The sequence below is a fragment of the Lampetra fluviatilis genome, chromosome 2, assembly GCF_964198595.1.
Source record: "Lampetra fluviatilis chromosome 2, kcLamFluv1.1, whole genome shotgun sequence".
In the NCBI taxonomy this organism is placed as follows: domain Eukaryota; kingdom Metazoa; phylum Chordata; class Hyperoartia; order Petromyzontiformes; family Petromyzontidae; genus Lampetra; species Lampetra fluviatilis.
Genome location: NC_136276.1, coordinates 28634781 through 28656546, shown reverse-complemented (window position 1 = coordinate 28656546; position 21766 = coordinate 28634781). Strand labels below are relative to the sequence as shown.

General features: G+C 41.8%; 1 protein-coding gene across 1 annotated transcript in view; it reads left to right on the top strand.

The window, feature by feature from the left end:
* LOC144937444 (protein eyes shut homolog) overlaps positions 1 to 21766 on the top strand; it is a 99797-nt gene that overhangs the window by 24337 nt on the left and 53694 nt on the right. Inside the window, 3 exon segments of the mRNA XM_078864706.1 lie at positions 543 to 716; positions 2077 to 2230; positions 12523 to 12634. Coding sequence (XP_078720832.1) covers positions 543 to 716; positions 2077 to 2230; positions 12523 to 12634 — 440 coding nt within the window.

Sequence of the window (21766 nt, the reverse complement as noted above, 5' to 3'; positions counted from 1 at the left end):
TTTTTTATTTTATTACTTCCCTTCTACGTGACTTTACCGAAAGAACCAAGAAGATGAAAAAGAGCTTTACAGCTCATCAGATTCCTCCAGTATGAATACATGTCATGAGTCTGAGCCCTTGTTAGCGGGTATTGCCGTGTGTCAAGATGTTTTCAGCAAATTAACGAGCGTTCACACACGTGGGAGGATCCCGGATCACGCAGAGAAAGGTGTGCACGCAATCAGGGAAACACTTCATCCAATGCAGATGGAACAGATGGGAGTCGGCATTTGCAGTATCGCTCTCTGGCAGTGCTACCGAAGCAAGTAAAGATGTCGTAAGAAAAAAATGGTTATAAATACATTCCGTAAGCTAATTAAATGTTAGAGTTCAAGTATGAGGCATCTTACTCATTGCCGACTTGACTGTAATTGCTTCTGTTTTTGCTTTCATAATCACCGTGGTTAACTCCCAAACAGGATTTCAGAAACCTCACGCATTTGTATTTTTATTTGTAGGTTGCTATGTAATTATTCATTGTCATTTTTTATTATTGTTGCAGATGACACCATATACTTCCCATCGTTCGGTGGGAGCTCTTTCCTGAAGCTGCCTGCTCTGTCCTCGCTGCTGGAAAACAGCAACGAAAAGAATGATTTTTCTCCGAGGAAAGACTTGTCTTTTGAAATCGTCATTACCGTCAAGACTGCAGCTGTGAATGGAACGATGCTTTACAGTGAGTAGGACTACCTTCGATGCAAACGCCGAATCATATTTTGCCTTAACTCGGAACACCAGATGTGGGCTCGTTTAACACCTTCACATGGAAATGTATTATATATGTAGAAGTGATACTTTATTATTATTACTACATCAAACTGTTATAAAAGGGGTGCATTGCACATTTAGGATGTTATGAGTTTCCATGAACACCATATGAGCTCGACACTGCGTTGCTTCACAAAACCAACAACTTCAGTTGCTTAACAAGCTTTAGAGTTCTGGGACCACGCTGTGTCACGTGCTGTCATTCTTCTATCATCTATCACACGTCACGGGGTTAACTGGCCACCAAAGGAACAAGGACGTGGGGTTCAGTGGGTGCAAATCCATTGCACGCCTCGTGTGCGTGTCATCTTAGCATTGGGTTCACACAGAGGGCCCGTGATCAGCACACGATCGCACAAACACTGATTTGTTTTACGTCTTATTATTTCACAGTTCTTAATTTGCAATGAACTATGGGGCCAGTTGAAGCACAACATATGTTTGTTCGGCCAGTGATGCTCCACGTTTCATATAAATAACTGGAAATGTTGCAATAAAAATTACGTGTTTGGTTTTTTACACGTGTATGGAAGTTTATTTTGTAGTCGAATATTCCCTCATGGACACTTTTAGTAATTGCATCACCTTTAATATATTTGGCCATGATAGTGGGTTTCTTTTTCGTTTGGTTTTCCAAATGTAGAACACAACAAGTTGTTGTATGCCCACAATTTCTGAGCATGATGCTTCTTCCGAATGAACACACACTTGGTCGATAATATTTGCACGAGCACATACTTGTAGTGGAAAAGACGAGCATTCGAACTTTTTCCTTGGTTTCTTAAAAGTTCAGACTTTAAGGCAAGCATACTCGACTCGTCTTAGACTACCACCCGATCAGCTCGGAAGTCTGTGACTGTTGACCTATTCATTTCAGCTTCAAGAGAGAAACTTGCTTTGGGCCACTCATTATCGTCCAGCCCCTTGACTGGAACACATCACGATCTGTCAGAGCCGAGCATGTTCAATCGGCTCAAAAACTATTGATGTGTCATAATATTATAGACATGTCTCGGGGCACGTGTGTTTTTTTTACAAGCTTCGTGAACTACACAAAGTCTCCAGGGGTGATGACAAAATGCATATTTCTTCAGAAAATGAAGTCGCACCATCGTGGGCCGATATGTTTGACGACGCGTTAACAGCCACGATCGGGCCCATCGTGTGCCGTCGCGGGCAATGCTCGTGTGAAGAAGTGAAAGGGGGAGCACCCATCGGCCGAGGAGGGGCCCGGCCGAATTGAGTGATTGTGTCGCTCGTGAGTGCAGGTGGCAGCGAAGGCCTACACGCGTTCTTCATCCACCTCTTCCTGACTGATGGAAGGCCGACTGCTCGGCTGGGCTGTGGCCGCTTCGACACAATTGTAACGGTCTCCTCGCCACAGCGGGCAAACCATGGCCAGCTGTCTGCCATCACAGTCAGGTATGGTGGGCAATGCTCATGCTAGATGGTGGGAATTTAAACCGCTGCATTTTCGCATGGGTTGGAGGCCCTGTTCAGAAAAAATGCTGATTTGAAGAAAAAAATAATGTCACTCTTAATACAGATGATTCAATACAGGTATCAATATTCACCAAGCGACAGGTCAGTGCACTCTTGAGTAGACCGTGTAGAGTCTGACATGGTGGCTCTGTGGTCAAAGCACTTTGGTCACGATAGGAAGGTTGCCGAGTTGCAATCCCGGAAAATGGGGTGAACTCATCTTAAATGTCAAAAGTGGTAATCCTGTGAAGAGACATTCTGCCCCCCCCCCGGGCCACTGTCATGGGAATGTTTAATTACTATCACTGGAGCTTTGTGGCTGTCAATGGAATCAAGCATCGCCCCATTACTCGTGTGAACAGGCAAGCACATTGTCTGCTCTGCATCGGCGTATTTATCTGCCTTCCTCAGTCTTTACACCCTCAGTGTATGGCAACACCACGTGGGCATTTTACGCAAACTCCTGTTATGATCTCTCCTTCAAGTCCGCGAAGCTAAGGAGATCTTGCACCGCGTTAAGAGGTATCCCCTAGGGCTACTCTTCCACAAAGGAAATAATCGGCTTATAGATAATAAACGAATGGATGAATTATAATGGCTGACATCTGTCTGAAAAAAGAATAGCAGCTACAATTTGCTAGTATCAAAATCTGAAAAAATTAAAATTGTTTTTTACCCTTTCTGGCAATAAAACAGGTATTTAGATTTTGATTTAAAGCTTTCGTGACTGCAGGGATTCATATTCTTGGTTCTTTCGGTAAAGTCACATAGAAGGGAAATAATAAAATAATACCAATATAAAACAATACAAATTCTCACGACGTTTCGACTGCAACACAAGCAATCATCATCAGGTGTGAAAACCACAGCAAGAAAATTTAAAAAGAAGTGGCAAATTTTCTTGCTGTAGTTTTCACACCTGACGATGATTGCTTGTGTTGCAGTCGAAACGTCGTGATAATTTTTATTGTTTTATATTTGTATTATTTTATTATTTCCCTTCTGCGTGACTTTACCGAAAGAACCAAGAATAGGTATTTAGATGTTCAAACACCAAATAGAAACTTTTTGCAAGGAATCATGTCTGCATTAACCACACGTACTTGTGGCAAAACACGCAAACAAACATCATCAGAGCATGGGTTTCTGTTTGGTATTTGAACATCTAAATAACACCTTTTTTATTGTCAAACTTTTATACTGTCAAAAAGGTCCCATTTTGACATCTGCCTCTTAAAAATATCTTGTTAGGGCACGCATGCTTGCAAAATTCAAGACAACGTGGGTACTTTATTTAGGGCTTATTTGTTCCCCCGCCATCCCCCCCCCTTTTATTTATTTGGATGTTGCACGTTCCTGTAACAATTCACGGCATCAGAATATTTACTTAGACTGAAGGATGGGTGGGTCAGCAATGCCTGTGTTATGCTCGAGTAATATGTACATGGCAAAGTGCATTAATTTGAAACCTTGTCCATATCGGCTTTTATATTTTAGCAACTTTCTAAAGGGTTTTGGGTATAAAAGTTTACCTTTCCTTTGCCTACTTAAAGATTTAGCATTTGCATTTCAAGTGGCTTCGAACTGCTATTTATTAAACACTACGATTAAAATTGCACAACAAAAGTACATTAACAACCTATTTTGAGATGCCGTGTTGGCAGTGGCAGATAAACACAATTTACAACAACAAAAAACACCAAACATATTCATCAATAACACTGCCTTAAAAAGAACATTACATAATAATTAAGACCCTTCTTAATTGTACGTGCTATGAAGAAGGGCCATTTCGGAAACGTAGCCTATTATATGTTGACGGCATGGTTATTGATAAACGTTTGGGGGGAGTTTAGATGAATAAGTTGGGCATTGTTAAGTTCACAAGGTTTATGCAAGTAAGAGGGTGAATTAAATATCAATGACGCCACTGTGATGCATGTTTTTAAATACCGTCTGTGAATGGAGAATTTGTTAAAATTCACCTTTTTATAAATGCATACCGTGATTGAGAGTTTGGTGCCATCAGTGTTATAGACAAGTGGATATTGAAAAACATAAAACCTTTTCCAGGCTGTGACTTACTTTATTTGAATGTTGCATAGATATTAAATCAATGTAGTCCACCACCATATTAACAGGCTAGACAAATGTACTTTTGTAACAAAGCAACTGCCCTTTTAAACTCGAGTGAAACACATTGCATTTAAAATAAATTTGCCTCTGTACTCTGCCACTGATATTTTTCTGAATTGGTTCGATGCAGAATTCCATTGCAAGCATTGCAATTAAGGTCCTTGTACTGTCCAGGCATGATTTATGGTGCAATTACGGGTGGCGAAAAATCATTTTACAGACCATTCTTGTGTGACGGAAATAACCCATCTGCATGAAACAAAAACATCACAAAACTTGCACAAATAAATTCGAAACAGATATTAGACTTGTGTAAGAATGCACTCGCGTACATACACACGCACGCAGATTTTTAGAAATGTATATTGAACTTCTTTCGTGCCATATGTATCCAACAATGTGAACTGGAGGTGCGGGGGAAGGACAACAAACTAAGCACAAAAAGCAAAATAAAAAACCAGCCAGATACTCATTGAATAACACAAATTTAGTTACGTAGGTAAAACAATAAATAAAATAAAATAAATGAAAACAACTAAATTAAATCACGATGTTTCGGAGGCACAGCAAAATAACTGTAGCTACAGTTACAGTTATTTTGCTGTGCCTTTTTACACCTGATGAAGGAAGCTTGTGTTACCTCCGAAACGTCGTGATTTAATTTAGTTGTTTTCATTTATTTTATTTTATTTATTGTTTTACCTACGTGACTTTACCGAAAAAAACAAAGAGTATGAATCATTGCAGTCACGAAAGCTTCAAATCTAGAACAAATTTAGTTGCTACAGTTATGTTGAACGGTATCCTAAAACAACTCCCATGCACATGCACTCGGGTATACACACAACTTTGGTGTGTGGTCGTTATCAAACTAAAAGTACTCGACTGGAAATGTGTTTTTTTGTTCGCCTGCTGTGATGTGCGCATATATAACTCCGCTGACTCATTTGCCCGTCTGCCTTGCCGTATTGAAGTCGTGTTGATAATTGCAGTTGTGAGTGGTATAGTCAAGTGATGACAGGACTTTGGGTTTTTTAACAGTTTTTTGGCACGCGAAAAATCACCGCTTAACATGCTCTGAGTGGACAGTAAAGTCTATATTTGTCTGTGTAGAATTTATGTTGTTTGTACTGCAGTATTTGTTCATTTAGAACCTCACAATACATAGATTTGGCATGCAGCCAATTTTGAATGCCCTATCTATAGAATGCATGCCCAATCTCTGGGAGATTCATTATAAATGGTGTATAATTATCCATGCGATCATAAGTCAGAGGTGTGGACTCGAGTCATGTGACTTGGACTCGAGTCAGACTCGAGTCATCAATTTGATGACTTGCGACTCGACTTGGACTTGCATAACAATGACTTTGTCCCACCTATGAGATGTGGACTCGAGTCATGTGACTTGGACTCGAGTCAGACTCGAGTCATGAATTTGATGACTTGCGACTCGACTTGGACTTGCATAACAATGACTTTGTCCCACCTCTGTCATAAGTATTCGTGTGTGAGTGGGTGCATTGCACTCAGAATCACTTGTTGTACCTAATTTGTTCTTTATGGAGTGGCAACAGCAGTGAGCAGACTGTACGATGAGCCCATTGATATATAATGATGGTTATCTTGTGTGGCCAACGAAGGGCAACTATTGGAGATTCAGTTCTAAGTTATTTAGCCATTCAAGTGCTTTTTCCAAGATTTCGCTAATTTTTTGAAAACACCACCTTCACGTTTATATATTTGCGGCAGTGTGAAGTTATGCGCTCCGTGGTTTGGCATTCGTAGCCATAGCTGCCATTGCACACAGGAGAGAACCTTTTCCTTGACACTTGTGCATCAGGTATCTATCACGTCTCCGCATCTCCCGTAGTTTATCCAGACCCGCTTAAGCGCCGGCCATTGTTTTCGTGATGGAAGCCGCGTTGGTGGTGGTGGTGGTGGTGGAGTCGCTCATGAGTTTGTTGGGCAAGTATGAGCCGGATGATTGGTAAAACACAGCCATATAAGCCTTCGTAGCCAACAGTGCTAATCGCACCTCGGATTAGCACGGTTGGCTACGTACGGGGTGAAAGAAGTTCAACATACATTAGGATTCGAGTTTCTTTCAAGTTTCCTGCTCAAGTGCAGGGCCATGGCTCAAGGTGCCCCCCCTCCCTATATCCATCACCTAAAAAGACAACTCTTTATACCAGAGGTAATGAGCTATAGGTAAATGAGAACGCTTCAGGTGGCATTGCCTTACCCTCCACAACAAGTGTATATGAGGTGACATCATCATCGGATGCATTTTAGCATCACACCCACGTTATGATTTTAGTTACATTTGACACAGAGGGTGCCACGGTGGCGAGATGTTAACTACCTCGCCTGGCATACAGGTGGTGGTGGGTTCAATCCCCACCTTGATGCCTGTATATTTAGAGTTTGCATGTTCTCCCTGTGGTTGTGCGGACTTTTTCTCTGGGTCCTCCGGTATTTTTAAATCCTTTATATTAAGTTCGCTTGCTTGCTTGCGCGCTTACGACCGTGCAAATCTTTCGGTCGTTTTTTAACCCACTTCCCGTGATCCAATCGAGCTGACATTTTGCACACAGACTCGTTGTGCGTGACAATTTATTTTCGTGAAAAAAAAATTCAAAAACGTTCCACTTTTTAGGATTTTTTTTCCATATTTAATTTAAAATACCAATGTGATAAAAATGAAACTCTTACTCAAGAAAAACATAAATGAATAATAAAATAAAACCGATGCCACGCATATAAAGGATTTATAGTGAAAAACTTTGTTTTTACGGGTTACTTTTTCCTCCTACATTTAGAATCATACGTTTAGAGTATTTGGCTACTATAACATTTCCACGTGATAAGCCACTTCATTGAGCTATCATTTGTGGCCAGGTCGCTTCTAAAATAATATATAGCGACGTAGCTCAGTGGGTCCCACCTAGTAAAACAAAAATTTTAATATGAACCCGGCGCCGTGAGTTTGATTCCCATCCGCGGCTATCAACAGTGGCGATGGATATCTGACTAAGGCTTGAACCCCCCCCCCCCCCATCAGCAACCCACACTGAGAAGTGTGGTGAAGTATGGTTAAATAAATCCCAGCCTTTCATCCGGCAGTGAATTTACAAAGGGATGCAAATTATTATTAATGCTAGGTGGTAATTTAGCATTTTGACAACATGTACATTTTGCTACAATGGCAATAAAATGTCACTTTACAATGTCGGTGTATGTCGCTACTCTGTGTTATTGTTAAAATAGTAGCCTGTAGGGAACCAACGATTAATGGATCCATCTATAAATATCGATTGTTAATCTCATAATGCATGGATCACATCACATGCCTGGGAAGTGATGTCCTTCGATTTGTATGCGTTGAATGTGAGAGAATCACGTGACACCTCCAACCGCAAGACCCTGCTACATTCGCCATAATTAAATTGCAACTTCTGAATCAGAAAAATGTGATGAATTGAGGGGGATTGGGGGGATGAATGGTTATGCCTTGTATGCACAGTCGTATAGTGGGTTCGATTGCGTAGTAGGTACATGTTTTAACTACAATGCTCCGCCACCCAACAGAGACAATGAAATCAAGTTGTCACGTCGGAAAATATGCCAATTGATTTAGTTTCACTTTGTTGGAAAGCAAGATATATTTTACAATTTCGTAGACATTTTGCTGGAAATTACAACCAACATCATCATTTCGATTTAAAGCGTTCGTGACTGCAGGGATTCATATTCTTAGTTCTTTCGGTAAAGTCATGTAGAAGGGAAATAATAAAATAATACAAATTAAACATAATAAAATGAAATTCTCACGACGTTTCTGCCACAACGCAAGCAGCCGTCCTCAGGTGAAGAAACAGCGCTGTCTTTCTGACAGCTCTGTTTCTCCCAGCGCTGTCTTTCCGACAACTCTGTTTCTTCACTTGAGGACGGCTGCTTGTATTGTGGCCAAAACGTCGTGAGAATTTAATTTATTGTGTTTATGTTTATTATTTTATTATTTGCCTTCTACGTGACTTTACCGAAAGAACCAAGAATACATAATCATCACGTGTTGACGAGACCTCCGCCTTCGCGTGGATATGAATGTAAATGCAGTGGCACCAGCCGTGTGAGCCGTCTTTCAGCGCAGAACTAGAAAGCAGCAATACATTCAAGGTTATATTTGAAGTGAGTCGAGTATCCCACTGTGCAGATTTGAGACATTTCACGGAAATGAGGTTTCAGTGTAATGTCATTTCAATTCTCCGGACCCCTATCTCCAATGCGCTTTGTATTAATGTTTTAATTTATGCTGCGTGATTGGACCTGTGCTGTGTGTTGCTCTGGAAAATAGGCTCAGTAAATTTCGATTTAAAGCTTTCGTGACTGCAGGGATTCATCTTCTTGGTTCTTTCGGTAAAGTCACGTAGAATGGAAATAGTAAAAAAATAAAATAAAACATAATAAAATAATATATTATGTTATTATGCTTATTTTATTATTTAATATAATATATTATTTCATTATGTTTTATTTTATTATTTTATTATTTCCATTCTACGTGACTTTACCGAAAGAACCAAGAAGATGAATAGGCTCAGTAGTTTGCCATCTAAGCGAAATACGTTTACCTATTCACACTTTGCGGTTTGAGCTTATGTGTACATTATGGTAATATTGGAATGTAGTGGTCGGAACATTTATTAAATAATAATTTTCAGTGTTATTATCCCCTTGATGAATACCGATTGTTTGGCTACTGGGATAATGTAAACATTTTAAATGAAGGATATCACAGTGGATCAGGAAAAGGTCATACATACATCACAAATGCATTTACTGTACATGCTCATTTCATTAAATTCCATATATGATATGTAGTTATCCACGTATTTCTTTCTCCACCGTAATTTTACATTTTATTATGTTTCTAGTCGAGGTGGCCAGTCAACACAGGAGGGAGTCAGAGCACAGAGCTGGCACTGTTAACATCCTGGGTTTAAATCCGAGTTTCAGCCACATTTGAAGAAAACCAGGTTTTCAAGTCTATTATGTATATATGTTCTTCTTTCGCACCGTACGTAGTCAGCCGTGCTAATCTGAGGTGATCTTCTTCATATGGATGATGTAGCTGTAGAGCAAAAAGTATAATTTATATCTTGATTTAAATCTTTTGTGACTGCAGAAATTCATCCTCTTTGGGTCTTTTGGTAAAGTCACGTAGATAGAAAAATAATAATAAAAAAAATCACGACGTTTCGATCGCAACACAAGCAATCGTCCTCAGGTGAAAAAAGAATTATATTGAAACTAAACAAAAAATTTTTGGTATTTTATCAGGTAAGGTCCACTGAGCTATATAGCTCTTTTTTAGAAGCAACCTGGCCATAAATGATAGCTCAACGAAGTAACTTATCATGTGGAAATGTATAGCAACCAAATACTCTGAACGCATGTTTCTAAATGTGGAGGGATAAAATGGAGGACCCGGAGAAAATCCACGAGACCACGGGGACAACTTGCATCAGGAATAGCGCGATGTTCACACAATTAACACAATTATCAGTTTGATGGTCTCAGCCCGGCCAACAATGACTATGCCAAACAAAAAAAACGTCATTGCTTTGAATGTCGTGTAATAAATGTTTGCCGGTGTTAGGGTGTGTGAGCTTACTGCTAGCCTGGCCCGGAGCCACAGGAAACCACTGGTCAGAGCAGACGTACTTTCAGAGCACGTTCCGGCATGTCTTTTGCGAAATGCACGTGCCAAAATGCCATGCGTACGAGGGGAATGGTTTGCCAAGTCCTCCTCGCACTCCCTCACGTGCTCATGCCTTCAGGTACAGAGTATCTTAATTCGGCCAGCGGAAACCCAGCTCAGGATTTTGCGGACAGGTTCAGGAATCCCACGGTGGCCTTCCAAGCTCGTTCTTAGCTCTCCTCGCTTTGACTTGTTTCACCTCGTGAACTGAGGGACGTCAGAATTAGCGGTCCACCATGAAATGTGGATTGTGGAATCAGGCCAGATTTACACAAACACGGCCACAGTTCAGCCAAAAATAGGGGAAATAATGGCCCAAAACACGACGATTTGAACCCATGATCTCTTAATTGAGAGAAATGCTGTCATATCAACTGCTCAATGATGGTATTGCAGCCTATTCTTACAATTACAACCTATTCATTCAATTTCTTACAGCCTGATGTGAATCCAACAATCAACAGTATGATTAAGTTGGATATTATGGATATTTTATACAATTATCTTTGTTTTGAGAGTCATAAGGACCGTGCGTATGTGTATAACATGGCATGTATTGATTTATTGAATATTACTGTCTTGCAATTGAAGTGAGAAGTGGCAATAATTTGTTTCATTGGGCAGTTATCTTATCACCTCCACCCCCAGATCCACTGATTATATAATCCGGTGCACCACACAAGCCTCAGCAAATAACGTAATCAGCGCGAGTTTAGTGAAGGTGAACCTCTTTATCCTTGGCTTCACGCCGGGTTCCTGCCACAACTCTCCGTGACGGCTGCCTCTGCCTTGCCTGATTTATTGTGGCAGGCCATCAAAAAAATACTACACCGAGTTTGTTTCTGAGAAATATATGGCGCTTGAGCTATTGTTGAAGAACCCAGCCTTTTAATCTCCTCCGAGATAGCTGGCTCACTGTTTTAAGCCAAAGTAAGCTCGGGGTGAATCGGCCTGATGGGTAATCCTTCTCCTGCTTTTTGAAGGAACTTTTTAAAAGTTGTCCTCCCCTTTCTTTTTTAAACAAAAAAGTATCTGCATTGTGTAGATAGTGCATAAACTTTGGCTTATGATGGGTTTTCGAAAGTGCATTTCCATGAGTGTTCGTAACTACAGGAAACGAGAAAATGAAAATGCAATATTGTGCAGGGATTTTAGGCCTGTTTTTAAAAAAATGCACTCATCTAAAGGTAATCTCCGAATTTGTTCAGCTAAACCGTGCATGGTTGAGTGTTGCGGTCTCCTTTTCATGTATGGGGTTGACAAGAGATCAAAACTTGAGTTTTTTGGGGTACAGAATAGCATATGGCCCACTTGCACCCTTAAGCAGAATGATTTACAATGTGTCCTCGTTTTAACCTGTTTGAAAGTTTTGACACAAGTGCTCGAAGCGGGCACATTTTAATGCCAGCACGACAAGCAAGGAGGAATGTGTGAGGGCCGGAAACCCGAATGTCTCTCTTCCGGTCTCAACTGCTTGGAGGGGTTATTTAAGCAGTTAATAAAGCTATGCTGATCTGACCTAGGTAAGAGCCAGACCAGATAGAGTCACCATCTGCCACTGATGTGCACAGCCAGGAATCATGCACAAAGACAAATGAGGTAAAGGCGATGAATGCCAATTAACCAAAAAGAACGTACCGTGAAAATTTGACAGGACCCTCTTGAAAACGAAAATTGTGACTTGGTGAGACCTCCTGGGTAAACAAACATAATAATAATAATAATAACAGGGTGAAGTACTGTTAGCAAGCTCATGCTGAAGTTTGGCTTGAGTGCTGATTTAGCAACCAACACACCTGGCCACGTTTGTTTCCACTCACATGACGTTCAGGCAACACAACGGAGTCCAAGTGCAGGCTCAGCTCACTGGATTGTGTAACACGTGAGCCACTGCACCACCACTCCCCCCCCCTCCCGCCACATTAACAGATTGTTGGGACAAGTGCTGCTAGCAAGCATCGATGAAGGCCAGCACAGCACATGAGAGGGTGGGAGGAACAACACTATGCCCTACTGCCTGAGTCGACCTAAGGGAGGCCCAGGACTGGTTCAGATGTTTGACACACTAGTGTTGGCCGTGAGCGGGTATCAAACTTGGGTGACTGTGTTCAGTGCACGGTGCATTAACCACAACACCAACGCGCCCCATCTGCACAAGACAAAGACACACGAACGGTCGCACTCAAGAGCGGGCAATCAGCCTCTCGCACAGTCTCGCTTAAAAACGTTCTTGTAATTGGATGGCATCCCTGTGCTTTGGCAGTTCTGCGAATTTAGGTGAAAACATGAGTGATTAATCATGCTTGCCGTGCATTACGAATGCATTTTGCAGGGCGTCCACCTCAGCATTGTCAGGGAGCAGCAGTGCCTGTGCATTGGAGCTGTCCGTCGATGGCATTACGGTGTATCAGACAAGAGAAGTGAGGTCACTTGTGCATCCTAAGGTCAGTGCATGTTAAAATCGCGTCGCATGTAAACATCTCTGCCTTCCCGCTCACAGTCCCTACGCGAGTAGGGCAGGGAGCCCTCGTTTTCTCCGCTTCCCTCAACTCATGAGCTTCTGTCCGCAGAATTTCTGTGCCCTCTTGCCTTGTTACGCTTTGTGCTCTGTATTGAGCTCTTATCAAATAAAAAAAAGACGTAATTATAAAAAAAACATTGTTTCCTATGGAATATTCCATTCCTTATTTTTTTTAATGCTGTAGTATTAAATAAACCTTGCATTGAATATTTGTTTTTAAGTTGCATTACAAATTTCTGCGGCATGTACGTACAGTGAGGGAAAAAAGTATTTGATCCCCTGCTGATTTTGTACGTTTGCCCACTGACAAAGAAATTATCAGTCTATAATTTTAATGGTAGGTTTATTTGAACAGTGAGAGACAGAATAACAACAAAAAAAATCCAGAAAATGCATGTCAAAAATGTTATAAATTGATTTGCATTTTAATGAGGGAAATAAGTATTTGACCCCCTCTCAATCAGAAAGATGTCTGGCTCCCAGGTGTCTTTTATACAGCTAACGAGCTGAGATTAGGAGCTCCTAATCTCAGCTTGTTACCTGTATAAAAGACACCTGTTCACAGAAGCAAGCAATCAATCAATCAGATTCCAAACTCTCCACCATGGCCAAGACCAACGAGCTCTCCAAGGATGTCAGGGACAAGATTGTAGATCTACACAAGGCTGGAATGGGCTACAAGACCATCGCCAAGCAGCTTGGTGAGAAGGTGACAACAGTTGGTGCGATTATTCGCAAATGGAAGAAACACAAAATAACTGCCAATCTCCCTCGGCCTGGGGCTCCATGCAAGAACTCACCTCGTGGAGTTGCAATGATCATGAGAACGGTGAGGAATCAGTCCAGAACTACACGGGAGGATCTTGTCAATGATCTCAAGGCAACTGGGACCATAGTCACCAAGAAAACAGTTGGTAACACACTACGCCGTGAAGGACTGAAATCCTGCAGCACCCGCAAGGTCCCCCTGCTCAATAAAGCACATATACATGCCCGTCTCAAGTTTGCCAATGAACATCTGAATGATTCAGAGGACAACTGGGTGAAAGTGTTGTGATCAGATGAGACCAAAATGGAGCTCTTTGGCATCAACTCAACTCGCCGTGTTTGGAGGAGGAGGAATGCTGCCTATGACCCCAAGAACACCATCCCCACCGTCAAACATGGAGGTGGAAACATTATGCTTTGGGGTTGTTTTTCTGCTAAGGGGACAGGACAACTTCACCACATCTAAGAGACGATGGACGGGGCCATGTACCGTCAAATCTTGGGTGAGAACCTCCTTCCCTCAGCCAGGGCATTGAAAATGGGTCGTGGATGGGTATTCCAGCATGACAATGACCCAAAACACACGGCCAAGGCAACAAAGGAGTGGCTCAAGAAGAAGCACATTAAGGTCCTGGAGTGGCCTAGCCAGTCTCCAGACCTTAATCCCATAGAAAATCTGTGGAGGGAGCTGAAGGTTCGAGTTGCCAAACGTCAGCCTCGAAACCTTAATGACTTGGAGAAGATCTGCAAAGAGGAGTGGGACAAAATCCCTCCTGAGATGTGTGCAAACCTGGTGGCCAACTACAAGAAACGTCTGACCTCTGTGATTGCCAACAAGGGTGTTGCCACCAAGTACTAAGTCATGTTTTGCCGAGGGGTCAAATACTTATTTCCCTCATTAAAATGCAAATCAATTTATAACATTTTTGACATGCGTTTTTCTGGATTTTGTTGTTGTTATTCTGTCTCTCACTGTTCAAATAAACCTACCATTAACATTATAGACTGATTATTTCTTTGTCAGTGGGCAAACGTACAAAATCAGCAGGGGATATAATATGTTTTCCATCACTGTATGTAGAACTTATTTCGCACCGTACGTCGCCAACCATGATATGAAGCAAATAAAATGCCTATTCAGAACTCCTGCAGAGCAATGCATATCGGAGAAAATTCGAAAAAAAGCTCACGGAAGGTGATATCACAGAACTACTTCTGAAATACATGTGAGTGAACTCTTATTGATGCATAGGGGCACTGCCATTTCCCGTGCACCCCACTATAGAGATGTTTGCCCCATGGCAGTCAAATCAAAATGTTAATTCGGGTGAACTATCACATTTGATATGAAGGGTTTTTTAAGCCGTCATTGGTGACTTGGCTGAGGCCAACATCTGACCACACTTGAGAACCCAATTTAACCGAGATCTCAGTGGATGCGGGCTGAGTACTCTGATCCCCTCAATCTCCCAGCCACCCCTGAACAGAAACAACACATTCCTGCGGAGGGAGCTGGTAGGAACGTTGGGTTGCTCGGTCAATGGCCAGGGTCAACGGCGGCGTGGTGTATTCTGCAAATATGCCCGACTGTGAGGGCGGGCACAAGCCGGCGTGAGTAGGTTACACGTTGAGTTTTATAAGGGCACCACGAGGTGACCAGCCCCTCCCCACCCAGCCCCACCCCTCCCCACCCTCCCCACCCAGCCCCACCCTCCCGACACAGCCCCTCCCCAACCTCCCCACCCAGCCCCTCCCCACCCACCCCTCCCCACCCAGCCCCACCCTCCCGACCCAGCCCCTCCCCACCCTCTCCACCCAGCCCCTCCCCACCCTCCCATCCCCACCCAGCCCCATCCTACCCACCCTCCCCACCCAATCCCTCCCCACCCAGCCCCTCCCTGCACGACGGATGGACGGACACAATCATCCCCTGTGGGCTGGTGTAACCAGGAGGTTCCTACCAGTACTACTTGATGATGTATTCACACTTGTTGTAATGCAGAAGCCCTGTCTGAAAAATTGCGTGCGCTCGTTAGTCACATCTTCGTGACGAGCTGCTGTTTTGTAATTATCACTTACGGCCTGTTATATGGAGCATTCTCAAATTGCACTAAAATATATTCCATAAGCACGTACGTGAACAACTAAAGTTAACTTTTATAATTGGTCTCAAATTGCCCGCTGCAAGCAGAGTTTTTCCGCAAAGTTTCTCGTTTGTTTCCCGATTGGCATCGTTCGCTGGTGGCTGTTGCGTAACCATTCGCCGACGCGTACAGGAAAGCTTTCCAACGAGTATTTGCGTCGGGCCTTTGCACAATTCTGAATTTAGTAGCAGCTTCCTTGCTCCGACGGCCAGTTATCACCGTCGTGCGTCGCTTAGTAACAGTCGAGTGTGAAGTGAAGTGTTTCTCATCGCATGTGATCACTGGGTTGACCAACTAAAGGTTGGCACTCAACTGGACGTGGTTATTATGGTAGCTGCAAGGCTCTTACCCCCAGGATGCTTATATAAGCACGAACGCAGAACTAAAGTCGCGCTTCTTTCCATTCGTGCGGTGCTTTTGTGGTTGTCTGACCGATGATAGTTTTTAGCACCTGCATCTCGTTTGTATCTCCCCACTTCCTCAACGTGTCTTTTGTAGTTTCCCCAAAAAAATCGACGAGAAAAGAAATTGAGAGAACATAACACAGAAAATGATTAAAAGGTGTCGTAGCGAGCGACGGGGGCATGGAAGAAGCAAAAAAGAGGCTGATGACTGGTGACTCATAAATTGGGAGAAAGATGGAACCATACCTCGTGGTAAAGATACAATCGTAAAATTAGTTGAAGGATCTTATGCAGATCCTCTATTATTGAAATATCATATATCCAAGGTATCAGACCGTTCTCCCATGAAAAGAGGTGAGGGTTCCAGACGACCGCTGTCGAAAGTGGACCTAGATTAAAATCACGATGCTTTTGAAAAGCTGAAGTTAATCATGAAAAGCAACATGGCAGTTTTTCCCAAGAGGAAAGTTTTAAATCGGTGCATATTATTTGCTGCGACACGTGGATCAGAAAGATGGACACCGATTAAGAGGATGGAACAAAGGATCCAAAGTGCACAGAGAAGTGTGGAGGGAGACGCGTGCATTAGGATTACGCTGAGACGGAAGGGGGGACACGCGGAGTAGAGGACCTGAGCAGGTGAAACAAAAGGGGGCCAGGTGAGGACACGTTCGGTACAAGGGGACGACGCTGGGTGAGTGAGACTCACTATTGAGAGCTCGACCAAAGAAGGGCATTCATCCAAGAGGACCTCCACCTTTGAGATGGAGCATTCAGATCGACTTGTTTGTAGGTGCCGGGTGGACCCGTTACGTTGTGACGCTGTGAAGGCTGGCGGCGACTTTATCAAAGTCTTTATTTTGACTGGAAGAATCCGATGAGCTGTGAAGCTCTTGTTCACAGATGTTTCGGTAGGGGGGCAGGTTGGAAAGTTACAACAACAAACAATTCAATAATATACACGAGTGCAGAGTATAAGAAAGCTAAGCAAATCGCTCAATACAAATACATTTAATATATAAATACAAATTGCATAAGTCCATCGATTCCTTCCTTGATCCAGCAGTGGATATATAACAGCAGAAAACTGATATTTGAGCCACACATATGGTGCAATGTGTTGTCCTGTTAATATGCAGCCTATAGAGACGGCCAATAGTTAATTGGTTTGATAAATTACATTTATAATTAATACTTTCTCATTATCCTTATTAATAGATGTTTTTAGAGGTTTTTTGATGATCGGTGGAGAGCACCTCTGCTATCGGATTTAAATATGGGATTTGGATAATCACATCGAATTGTGTGGCCACGTTCAGTAATGACATTAGTGAACCGCTGCTGAAAGAGAGAGAGAGAGACGTGGGACTCATTAAGCACTTTAGCAGATGGGGCATTGTCCCCCATTCAGCTGGGAACAATACCTGGGACACTTGATCCACTGCTATGAAGTCAAAATGATTTCTCGCTCGGTGAGGCAATGCTCATCTCCTGGTTACTACCCCGAGCTAGTGGGACACATTCCACATTCCTATGGTGGGGGTGAGTCTATCTACAGGACAACCATTGCTGACTTGCAGACAAGGTAAGTAGCGATTTTATTCACCCTGTAAGGATGATGGGCTAAGTCAACCCTCAACCGGGATTTGGATTTTGAACAATATATAGCCTGAACAGACTTTTGGGGCAATGCCGTTTGCGAGCAGCTATCAACGCCGGTACGGCACACGAGAGGGTGGGTGGCCAGCACGACGCCCGACCGCCTTTGTCTCCCTAGTGGCGATGTTTACACACCGCACCAGGTACTCATTTGAGCAACACATCAACACACACAAACACAAAAGTCCAATTGATATGACTATTGGCGGCTGTGCCATATCATGCTAATGTTTGTTCTTTAACCTAAATAGTTTTACTCTTCTGTCTCTGAATTAGTTATGGCTTTGCATCTAGATCCCAGGAATGGAAACTTCAGTACATAATGATTCTCTGTGTAACTGCAGGCACCTATAACAGAGGATGAATCTCAGTGTGCTCCCACCTGGAAAATAATCAGAAAAAGACCAAGTTTCTTTTTATTGTACCAGGTACGCTGAGCTATATAGCTCAACAAAGTGGCTTATCATGTGGAAATGTATAGCAGCCAAATACTCTAAATGCATGTTTCTAACAAACGATTAGCTACGGCATCATTTGTTTCAAGTATTTGAAATAATGTACACAGTGGTTAAATTTCGATTTAAAGCTTTCGTGACTGCAGGGATTCATATTCTTGGTTATTTCGGTAAAGTCACGACTTTACCGAAATAACCAAGAATATGCAGTGGTTGTTTGGGTTAGAGATGTCCTGTCACATTACAGAAGTAGTTAATTTAAAAAACACACTGAACCCACAGTGAATTCATGAAATGTAATCAAATGGGTTATGATTAAATTCAAATACAAGTTTTATGTTTTTCATGTTTTTGTTACCTTCCCGCCCCCCCCCAATTATGTCCCGAATGTGCTATCGGCATTGTGTCATTAAAAATTAAATAATTGTATTTTTTTTTAAATAAAATAATTGTATTAATCTTCAGATCTCGCTCAGGGCAGTCCAACCCTTCATGTTAGAGCATGGCACGTGCGAGCAGATATCAAAAACTATCTCTGAGATCACGTCGCCTAAATTTGATCTCTTCACATAATTTTCACGTAATTTTAGTAAATAATTTATTGATGCATGTATTGTGAGCTTAATTAACTTTTTTTAATTGATGAATTAAAGCGTTATTACATGTCTACATTGACATAAGTACTCTATCCTCACTGCCTAAACTTATACGACACTGATAATTGGTTTTTTACCCTTCTATCTGGCAACAAAACTGACACCTTTTTACAAGGAGTCATGTTTGCATAGACCGCAATACCTGCAGTCATAATACAAACAAAAGAACATAACTCTGATAATGTGCACATTATCAGAGTAATGTTCTTTTGTTTGTTTGTATTATGACTGCAGGTATTGCGGTCTATGCAAACATGACTCCTTGTAAAAAGGTGTCAGTTTTGTTGCCAGATAGAAGGGTAAAACAACAATTATCATATTTTTACTGGCAAATGAGGTTCCCATAGTGTTATACGACACTGCTAACCACGTAAGCTGAAACTAAACATAGGAAGGGGGAAAATGTCGCAAATATCAGCGAGGACCTGTACTCAAAAAGGGGGTTAGTTGACCAGCTGTGTCCACATTCCTGAATAGTGTGGAATTATTGTACAAAGTGGCACAAATTCATAGGAGGAGAATTGCAGCTGTAATGATTTAACGTAAAATAATGTATGAAAAGCAAAAGGAAATTGCTTCATGACTTTTCATCAGTCTATATTGTTTGAGTAATGTAACCTGGAAAATGTAAAACAATGATGCTGTTCTATTAATTTCAGTTACTTTCATTTATATCAATCTACGGATCAGAGAAAAGCTCTGCACGCAACATCAGAACAAAAATAATTAATGAGAAAAAATATTACACCGAATTAAGGATTAACAGATAATGTTATTCAAATTCTATATTTCAGGAACATTAAATCTTGCTTGACAGGGCTTTGATGCAAAACACTTATGCGGCCGTATAGGATGATCCAGATGTTAATATAGCATGTCTTTAATATAACATTATAAACATGACCTTTGCCTGTCTTCTGTGATAAGGCTTAAACAAAAGCCATTCTATGAGACACTTTTTGATTATACATGATGACATTGTCATATCTGTCCAAAACAAATGAACCCGGATAACCCCCACACAGAATTGTAAAATTGTCATTTTAATGCTTAACAAATAACGAAATGATTGGATTGAGGGAAAGCGCATTGCAATGACATTAATGCATATATTCACACGCTCCCCATCGCCTCCACCAATGTATTTCTGGACCCATCGAGAAACAATTATATTAATCTTAATTATAGAAAAAAACATTTGATGTTATAAAAAGAAATCTTATTTTTTATGTTATACAATGCTTACAATGGGGCTAACAGAGCATGCATTTAATTAAATTGGACATGGTTTTACATGCACCCAGATATTCAATTTTCCCACTTTGATTAAATAGTTTTTTGTTGATCTATATTATATATATGTGCATTTCATGAAAAAAACGCAAAAATGTTCACTGTAATGATATGTAAATTGAAGGGAAGGCACTGTTATCAAAGCGGCATCTACAATGAATTGCAATCATTGGTATTTTTCGCATGTCAAATGCTGCCGTGGAAACAAAAAAATACTACTTTAAAATAAAATAAGAACGGTGCACCTGTTCTAGTTAAACAGTAGCACGATTTATTTTAAAGCTCTCGGGATCATGATAGATGCAGAATGCCAGTCCTTTAAAAAAAAATATCCATCCACAAAATATGCACCGTTAAAAATATTTCACGTTAAATTTTAAACAATGGGAGTCGTATTGAGAAAAGCGTTAATATTCAAAGTCTATTCCAGAAAACAATAAAAAAAAGAAGTTCATTAATTAAATTGCTAAAATGAATCCGATATGAAGTATATACAGTTTATGTTGTAAAATGTTGTATGTGTAGTGGGCACGCACCTGGAGGGGGTCAGACATTTGTGACGATGTGTGACAAGGGAGGGGGGGGTTTAGAAATCAAAAGTGCAGCGCCACATTAAATACGTACCACAATGACAATAATATAAAGCGATTTGAAGCATGTTTTATATTTTTTTTGGGGGAGGGGGGGGCAGAGCTTTGTGACGTCATATTTGAGGGGTGGTCTGACTTTTTGTGACGCCGTGTGACGAAGGGAGGGGGGGGTCAAAAATCGTCCAGAATCGCGTGACGTCATTTATGGACGGCCCCTAACCACTTGAACGGAATCACTATATGGTTGAACCAGAACAGCCGACACACCTTCGGGTCGTCGTGTGCGGAGACTGAAGCTTCATTCCCGGGTCGCGGAGGCTCTGGGCCCATACCACGTGGTCCTCTCGCCCCCTTCTGGGGGTCCCCATGCCCCCTCGTCCGGTCACGTGCTCTCACGGGTTCACACAGACGATCATGTCCTGACCCGACCTTAGTGATACCCGGACTCTGTCCTCCAGTGAGCCATTCCGTGCCATGCTCACACCGGTGCCATAGTGCGGCACCACGCATACAGTACCACTCTTCACTCGGTACTGTCGCTACACACTAGTTACACCATTTATGCCATGTGTATGCACGTTGGTGGATAGATCCCCACATCGTTGCCACTGATCTACTGACAGGTTTGCTGTCGTGTCCGTCTGCAGGTGCATGTACGCATTGCAGCAATTCTTATAAAATGCGCTGGCAGCCCCTTTGAGATGCAATATCTAACCCTGTGGCATCTTAGGAAGCCCTTCGCAATGAGGAGGGAATCAGCGTTCATATTTAAATCATGTATTTGTCCATGGATTCTTTCATCCGCTCGTTTCGCTGTTCACTTACTCCGGCGCTGGTTACATATTCAGGCCTTGATATTTAATGAAAGTGCTGTTAGTGTCTCGATTATGAGCTAGCAGGTAATGCATTTTCACCGCAAATGTCATTTATTATATTATAATCCCACCTCTAAGCCCTCAGACTTGTGTTGTGGGCATTGTATCAGTTATTTTAACTTTATGCAGACAATAAATATTCCATCGCAAGAGTTTATGCCAGTGTTTAATCCACCATGACTCTTTCCTCCAAGGAAAACTCACAAATTAG